This window comes from Fistularia commersonii, chromosome 3 (genome assembly GCF_037954325.1).
Source record: "Fistularia commersonii isolate RoL2024-O1a breed Wild chromosome 3, RoL_Fcom_v1.0, whole genome shotgun sequence".
Classification (NCBI taxonomy): domain Eukaryota; kingdom Metazoa; phylum Chordata; class Actinopteri; order Syngnathiformes; family Fistulariidae; genus Fistularia; species Fistularia commersonii.
The window spans coordinates 26,426,294-26,435,391 of NC_141286.1; the positions used below are offsets into that span (position 1 = coordinate 26,426,294).

The 9,098-nt window shown below is 50.4% G+C and overlaps 1 protein-coding gene across 2 annotated transcripts in view; it reads left to right on the forward strand.

Moving 5' to 3' along the window:
- The first annotated feature begins 7,320 nt into the window (after positions 1-7,320).
- The window catches only part of rasa3 (RAS p21 protein activator 3), a 24,726-nt gene continuing 22,948 nt past the window's right edge, over positions 7,321-9,098 (forward strand). For both annotated transcript variants that reach the window (XM_086144409.1, XM_086144410.1), the window contains exon 1: positions 7,321-7,545. In XM_086144409.1, coding sequence (XP_086000535.1) covers positions 7,491-7,545 — 55 coding nt within the window. In that variant the 5' untranslated portion in view covers positions 7,321-7,490. The remainder of the gene's footprint in view (positions 7,546-9,098) is intronic.

Consider the following 9,098-nt stretch of genomic DNA (forward strand, 5'->3'; position numbering starts at 1 on the left):
GCGCCGGGCCTCCGGGGAGAGGAGCGCCGCTGCACACCTGTCCGCAGGTGAGCCTCCGCTCTTCTGCTTCTGGGGCCACACAAGGAGAAGAAAACCAACACCATCTCGGACATGTGATAAACACCGTTCAGATGAACATGCATGCATGCATTCATTCATTCATTCATTCCAGACTGGTATGCACCTGAGGGGCAGGAGACAAGCCAGGTGTAACGACAGCAAGGTGAATCTCAAGGTTCTTCATGTGGAGATCCCCATCCAGCCACCCTCTCATTCACACCGAGGGACAGTTTGAGAGTCTTCAAAGAACCGTGGGAGGAAGGCAGAGACCATGGAGAGAACCCAGGCAGGAGAACATGGGGAGAACCCCAGGCAGGAGAACATGGGGAGAACCCGGGTTGTACATGTAGAGTCTGTTGCCACTTAATTTTCACTGAAATTGCACGTGCACAGGCACGAGTAAAAGTTTGCTCACCAAGCTACACTCAAACGTCTTCTTGCACTGTGTTCTACTCACTGCTCTATTGCAATGTTCACATTCATATCTAGAATCATATTTCTAACAATGTTTCCACTCTTCTACCAGCACAGTTCCAACTCCACCTTGAACTTCTCTGTTACCCCTACAGCACACCTCACCACTGTCTCACAGCGAGCATACATGTCCTGCACCAGTCTAACATACTTCTCTGCCACTCCAGACTTCCTCATACAATACCAGAGCTCCTCTCTTGGCACCCTGTCATATGCTTTTTCTAGGTCTACAAAAACACAATGCAGCTCCCTCTGGCCTTCTCTGTACTTTTCTATTAGCATTCTCAATGCAAATACTGCATCTGTAGTACTCTTCCTAGGCATGAAGCCATACTGCTGTTCACAAATGCTGACTTCTGCTCTCAGTCTAGTTTCCACTACTCTTTCCCATAACTTCATTGTATGGCTCATCAACTTTATCCCTCTATAGTTGCCGCAATTCTGCACATCCTCTTTATTCTTAAAAATAGGCACCATCACACTTTGTCTCCATTCTTCAGCCATCTTCTCACTCTCTAAGATCCTGTTGAATAATCCGGTCAGAAAATCTACCGCTGCCTCTCCAAGACACTTCCACACCTCCACAGGTATATCATCATCAGGACCAACTGCTTTTCCACTCTTCATCCTCTTCAATGCCTTCCTCACTTCACTTTTACTAATCTGTGCTACTTTGTGGTCTACAATAGTCCCCTCTTCTACCCTTGCCTCTCTTTCATTTTCCACATTCATCAGCTCTTCAAAGCACTCTCTCCATCTTCCCATCACTCTTCTAGCATCTGTCAATACATTTCCCTCTCTGTCCTTAATCACCCGGACCTGTTGTACATCCTTTCCATCATTATCTGTTTCGCCAACCAGTATAGATCATTCTCTCCCTCCTTACTGTATAACCGAGCATACAAGTCATCGTACGCCCTTTGTTTTGCCTTTGCAACTTCCATCTTATAAGTTACCCTATTTTCCTGCTTTTTTCTGTAAAAAGGTATTCACTACAGCCATTTCCATCTTTTTTGCAAACTCTACCACCATCTGTCCCTCTGCATTCCTATCCTGGATACCAAATCTCACTTCTTCATCCCCTCTGTTGCCTTCACCAACATGTCCATTGAAGTCTGCACCAATGACCACTCTCTCATTTCTGGGAATATTCTGCATCACTTCATCTAACTCATTCCAGAACTTCTCTTTCTCTTCAGATTCACATCCCACCTGTGGGGCATAGCCACTAACAACACTGAGCATCACACCTTCTATTTCTAGTTTCAGACTCATAAGTCTATCTGACATTCTTTTCACCTCTCGGACGTTCCTAACAAACTCCTTCTTCAAGATAACTCCTACTCCATTTCTCTTCTTGTCAGTACCATAATAGTACAACTTAAAGCCTGCTCCTAAGCTTCTAGCCTTACTACCTTTCCACCTGGTCTCCTGGACACACAGTATGTCCACCTTCCTTCTCTGCATCATGTCGACCAACTCTGCCTTTTTCTGTCATCGTACTCATATTCAAAGTCCTTCCTCTCAGTCCCAGGCTCTTTCCTTTCCTCTTCTCTCCCTGCTTCTGAACCCGCCTTCCTCCTCTCCTTCTTTGACCTACAGTAGCCCAGTTTCCATTGGTTCCCTGTAGGTCATCGGTGCCGATGGCGGTCGTTGTTAACTCGGGCCTCAACCTGATCTGGTTCTTATGGTCGATTCGCACGTTTGGTTTTGGCAAAACTTCTACACCGGATGCCCTTCCTGACGCAACCCTCTGCATTTATCTGGGCTTTGGACCTGCTCAGGGACTCCCTGCTCCGGCCAGTGCCGCCCTGACGCTGCATTACAATACACTGCAGACAGCAAAGTAGGAATTTCACCTTACAGGAAAGCTCTTTTCTACACCGTGCATGTGACAATAAACGCTTTGAATCTCTTCTTACCACCATGGGCGGAACATGTGGAGATGTATCTCAATAATGTTGATGGAACACATTTCCTTGGAGAGTCAAACATCTCCAGCTGAAGAACCCTCCTGCAGGAGGTCCACGTTCTGCCCCGGGATCATCTCCCAGGACCAGGAGGAGCCTCCAGTCTGCTGAAGGAAGACGGATCCACCAGACACCCAAATATTATTTATCTCCTCCGTCTGGATCATCTAACTTGGCAGACGTCTTTCCTTTTCTAGGCCACTTCCAGGCATTCTAGAGAACAGCCACTAGGGGGTGCTGTATCACCGATGCTGCGTTTTGGTGGCCTTCTCGGGCTTCCAGTCGAGCTCCAGTGAGGGGTCTTCTTCTGAAGGGGGTCACAGATGTTACATCTCCATAATCCTGCAGAATAAGTCTCCCCAGATACCGAACACACCCCGTTTGCCGTCTCTGCCGTGAGATCCCGCGGCTTTAGTTTCATGTTAATCCCTCAGGGTCGGTAGCTTCATGTGGGAGGCAGATGTTCTCCAGCTCGCACCGGATGTTCTGTGGAGTTTTCAGGCACCTCCGTCTCACGCTGGCGTTGCTAATATCTTCATTTTTGATTTCTTTAATTTAATGATGTCAATAAAAGTATCTGAATCAAACCAAAGCGGTGCGTTACTTCGTGCGGCCGAAGCGGAACGAATCTCCTCCGATCAAATGGACGTCCAGGTCTGAATCCAGAGGAGTTCTCCAGCAGGTCCAGGGCCGCCTCCTCTTGGTGGAACACCTCACCAGGAAGGTGTCCAGACCAGATGGAGCCACCTCATCTTGCTCCTCTGGAAGACCGAGCGCCTCATCCCTTCTCCAAGGTGAGACGCCAGACACCCTGAGGGTGAGGAGCAATCTCATCTCAGCCTCTTGTATCTCCGCCCACAGCTCCTGACCAGAGGTGAGGGTGGGAATGAAGATCCACCGGGAAACGGAGATCCTTCATCACCACGACAGACCAATGGTGAGTCTTCTCTCACTCGTGAGCAAGATCTGAAGATACTCCACCTCCTCTGAGAGGAGCTGAATCTCATCCTGGCAGGAGGTCATGAGCCGATGGAGGGAACAGGACCACAACATCTGCAAGAAGCAGATGAGTAAAACCACTCATGTTGCACCTGGTGCACCTGGACCTTCAGGTCACGTCGCCCACTCTGTAGGAGGAAGTGACCGTGAAGCCTGCTCACCAGCATTCCACCGGGAGGAGAACCTGGCTGTATCTGCACGCCGAGTCCATCCGCTTTTCTCGTTCTTCTCGTTCTTCTGAGGTGGAAACATCACATCCGGCCTGTGGAGGCCTCAGACGCGGATCCACCACGAGCACCGGAACGTAGAGGGGTTTGGATAAATCACCCCTCCCTGAACCTGCAGTCTGTGTATGTGTGTGTGTGTGTGTGATGCAGCAGTGACAGCTGTTCAACATGTGCTAACGCCCTGAAACTGCACGCTGGTAGTGTGAGAAGAAAACAACGGCGGTGAGCATCTTTCCACTAATCTCCACACCATTCACAACTACTCTCACTTCCTCTATGGGTGTGCATTGTCCCGCAGAGAAACACACACACACACACACACACACACACACACACACACACACACACACACGTTGGTTCACCCAAGGGCGTAGTCGGTGTTGCCAAAAGCCTGTCTCAAGCAGTTCTACAGTCGTGTTTCTTGCAGGTTTGATGTGCTTGGAAGGCTCTGCAGGAGCATGGCGGCGTGCTAACTGTGTCAATGGCGTGCATGCAGAGGTCAGCCATGTTGCAAGTGTGTGTGTGTGTGTGTGTGTGTGTGTGTGTGTGTGTGTGTGTGTGTGTGTGTGTGTGTGTGTGTGTGTGTGTCTTTAACAGGGTGATTCCTCCTCCCAGGGACTCGATGAGACAAGAGGTCTGATTAGCTGCAAAGCTGTTCTAAAGGAGTCGTGGCTAATCCCTGCGGCGCCGTCACTGCTGCAGCGTCCAACCGGACACGAGCATGTCAGCGGCCCGGCGGTCCATCGGGCCGCCGAGGTTCTGGTTCCTGTTTCACCCGATTCGGGCCGGACCTCCACCTTCTGAGCTCCTCCATCTGCACCGGTTTCCAAACCGTCGTCCTCCAGAACGCTGCAGGACCCCCTCCTTGTCGTTCCATGTTGGGGTCCTTTCTATGGAGTTGTACCCCACACACACACACACACACACACACACACACACACACACGTATACACCCATTCGCACACTGAGGGGGACACGATCAGAGCCCCCACAGACAACATGCTGGTTAGAAGACCAAAGACTTATTTTTGCATAAATAAGATAAGATAAGATAAGAACAACTTTATTAATCCCGAAGGATATTGTTGTGCCAGAGTTACAGAAAATATAACAGTAATAAATAATAAAAAGAAAAAGGCAGAATTAGAAATAAAAATAAATTATAAACTATAAAGTGTCTATAAAGTATAAATATGTCATATTTCTAAACTGACCTTGTTCCTGGGGGGTCAAACCGGTCCTGCTATAAATTATTAGATCAGAGGTCGGGATTAGATCAGATTAGCAGATTACAAGGCCTTTTCACAACCAAGGATCAGCTTTCCCACGCCAAGTTTGCACACAAAGGAGACATTTGGGTCGCGGCGCCGTGGGCGGGCGATGACGTCAGACGCCGCAGGTGTTCCTGTGAATTTCTAACCTATTGTGGCGAGCAGAGTAACGATCGGAGTCCAGGAGAACTTGCTCTTTAGAAGATGGTTTTAATTGAACAGTCTGCAAACCCAGGAGGTCCCTCTCAGTCGGACTGAGGGTGCGGGATATTCGTTCTCTGTATTTAACCCATCATGGATGAAGCAGCTTGAGGGCAGGGGAGGAAGATTCATCTGGACACGTATGACAAACCTGAACGTGTCGGAGGGTCGAAGCAACAATAAGAGAAAAGCAACATACGTGAATAACAGGAACAGAATAAATGTGTTTTCATTCATGTTTTGATTGACCTCACACGGGCCGCCGAAGGGACGCCTGAAGGTCTGATCGCGAGTGGATCGACCAGGACCACGTCCTACTCAACATCTCCAAGACCAAGGAGGTGGTTGTGGACCTCCGGAAGAATCGGAGGGGACAGGTTGTGATCCAGGGTGGAGATAGTGGACTCCTGCAGGTACCTTGGGGTCACATTAACCACAAACTGGAGTGGACACACAACACCGATGTCCTCTGCAGGAAGGGTCGGAGCAGGATGTTCTTCCTTTGGCGTCTGGAGCTCCTCCAGACCTTCTACCAGTCTCGGGTAGCCAGCACACTCATCTTCTGGTGGGGCGTTGCCACGACCGCTGAGGTCCCTCGATGCACCACCTGATGTGCAGCTCCAGCTGACGGTTCATCAGAGCTGAACGCTTCAGAATAAGAATAAGAATAAGAATAAGAATAAGAATAAGAATAAGAATAAGAACAACTTGATTTATCCTGAAGTAAATCGTTGTGCCAGAGTTACAAGTAAAACATAACAATAATAAAAATAGTAGAAAATCGTATAAACAGTAAAAAAAGGGGGGGGGGGGATAAGAAATACAAATAAACTATAAAGTGTCTAAGTAACAAGTCAAGACTATAAAGTGTCTTAAGGTCGTGAGCACCAGGTGGAAGCCAAGGAGTGCACAAGAGGATGAAAAAATATTGCACATGCAGCTGTTATGACATAAAATATTGCACAGTTATGAATATATATACAGATAAATTATTACGATTTACAGCTAGTGGGTGAGATTGTTTTTTTTTTTTTTTTTAAAGTTTAAGATTTTGAGATTCCCTTCGGCTGAAGGGAGAGGAATTAAAAAGTCTGATCGCCTCAGGTAGGAAAGACCTCCTGTGGCGTTCAGTGGAGCTCCTCGGTGGTATCAGTGTACGACTGAAAGAGCTCTGACAGGACGTCAGTGTCCATGCAGGGGGTGATGGACGTCCATGATGCTGAGGAGCTTCTCTGACACCTGCACCACAGACTCCAGCTCCACTCCAGGACAGATCCAGCTCTCCTGATGAGCTTCTTGAGTCTGTTAGCATCAGCTGTCTTGATCCTGCTGCCCAGCACACAACAGCGTAGAAGATGACGCTGGACACCAGCGAGTGGTAGAACCTCTGCAGCATGGTCCTGCAGACGTTGAAAGATCTGAGCCTCCTGAGGAAGAACAGGAAGCTCTGACCCTCCTTGAAGATGGCGTTGGTGTGGACCATCATGGCCAACGTCCATCACCCCCTGCATGGACACTGACGAGCTCCACTGAACGCCACAGGAGGTCCTTCCCACCTGAGGCTATCAGACTTTCTAATTCCTCTTCCTTCAGCCGAAGGGAATCTTCAAATCTTTGTACTTTTTAAGACCTTAAAACACTTGATAGCCACTTTATATACACTTTATATTTTACTGTATTTTATTCTCCCTCCTTCCTACTATTATCTATTATTGTTATGTTTTACTTGAAACTCTGGCACAACAATTTCCTTCGGGATAAATAAAGTTCTTATCTTCTCTTATGATGCTGAGGAGCTTCCTCAGAACCTTTGTGTCCACCAGGCTGGAGAGCAGCAGTCCGGAGGTGCATCTGTGCTGCTTCCTCGGTGGATGTCTTCTATCTCTTTATTTGAGTTAAAACTCTTATTTATTTTCCCTTTTTTTTTCTTAATATTTGACATTATAACTCGCAGACTCGCATCTCGGGTCCTTCCCGGTTACCATGACGACGCGGCACGGATCACCCCTCATATACCGGAGTGGGCGGAGTCTCCCCGAGGCCACGCCCACTCCTCCTCCCCCTCCCCCTCCCGCTGCTGCTGCGGGACCGGAGCCGAAGCGGCGGCGGCGGCGGCGGGACGCGGTCGGGACGGAGCGGGGCGGCAGACCGGAGAGCATCGATGTGCACAAACCCCGGATTATCCGTGCGCTCGGGAGGCCGGAGCCACACCAGCGTCCACGTCCACGCGTGAAGAAGAGGAGGAGGAGGAGGAGGAGGAGGAGGAGGAGGAGAGCCGCGGCGGGAGCATGGCGGTGGAGGAGGAAGGGCTCCGGGTTTTCCAGAGCGTCAAAATCAAAATAGGTAAGAAAGGGAAACATCTCTCACACACACACACACACACACACACACACACACACACACACACACACTGCCCCCCCCCCTCCCCCGCCCGCCTCCGGCCGCGGGACCGAGCCGCCTCTTCGACGCCGTTATTGGGATTCAAATCACACGCAGCGCCGGTTGTCGGTAAAAGAGAAAGAAAAAAAAAACACGGAACCGTAAAAGGGTTCCGGTGGGGGGGAAGGGGGGGGGGGCAACCGGGACCGGAACTAATCTGAAGCCAGGAGATGATTTTTAGCTGGAGAACATCCAGATGCTTGTTGTTCTTGTGTATTAACCCGCTATTACACCGTTATTACACACACACACACACACACACACACACACACACACACACACACACACACACACCTCCACATCTGTCCCCCAACCCCCAAGACAGTATCGATCATCGCGCCCCCCCCCCCCCCCCACACACACACATTTCTATATTTAGCTCTCCTCCCCCCTGGAGGGGGATGTGGACCAGGGGGATCTCCTGTGTGGATCCATGGAGATCATGGAGATCATGGAGATCATGGAGATCATGAGGCTGATGTCCTCAGGAGGATCTCAAACCATTTGGTGATTTTTGTGCCTGTTCCAGTGTTGTTCCAGTGTTGTAATAACATTGTAATAACTCAGAACGGCTAGCTTGACTTGAAGAAACACCAGGTTCAGGACCTGGACCGCGTCCGAGCCCGGCACGCCACTTCCTCCCTGGGTTTCGCCGCCGTCCCGGGTCACTGGACCCGCCTCCTCCTGGTCTACACTGACATCTGGCAAGCACCCCCACCCAACGCCCACGGCTCCGCCGCCCACATTGTTTGGACTCCAAACATGCGACATAAGGGATGAGCGGAGAAGATAAAAAAATGACAGGGCGCACACACACACACACACACACACACACACACACACACACACACACGTGCCAGCCAGCACCGGATCTCCTCCAGCCAGCTGATGGAAGCTGCTTTCTTGCTAAACTGTGAGGGATGGTGGCAGATTTCTGGGAAAAAAAGAACCCTGGATGACCCAGGCTGGTCCGGAGGTCTCCTCTGGTCCAGAGGTCTTCTCCAATCTAGAGGTCTTCTCCAGTCTGGAGGTCTCCTCTGGTCCAGAGGTCTCCTCCGGTCCAGGGGTCTCCTCTGGTCCAGAGGTCTCCTCCAGTCCAGGGGTCTCCTCTGGTCCAGAGGTCTTCTCCAGTCCAGAGGTCTCCTCCGGTCCAGAGGTCTCCTCCAGTCCAGAGGTCTTCTCCAGTCCAGGTGTCTCCTGTGGTCCAGAGGTCTCCTCCGGTCCAGAGGTCTCCTCTGGTCCAGAGGTCTTCTCCAGTCTAGAGGTCTCCTCCGGTCCAGAGGTCTCCTCCGGTCCAGAGGTCTCCCCCAGTCAAGGGGTCTCCTCTGGTCCAGAGGTCTTCTCCAGTCTAGAGGTCTCCTCCGGTCCAGAGGTCTCCCCCAGTCCAGAGGTCTCCTTCGGTCCAGAGGTCTCCCCCAGTCCAGGGGTCTCCTCTGGTCCAGAGGTCTTCTCCAGTC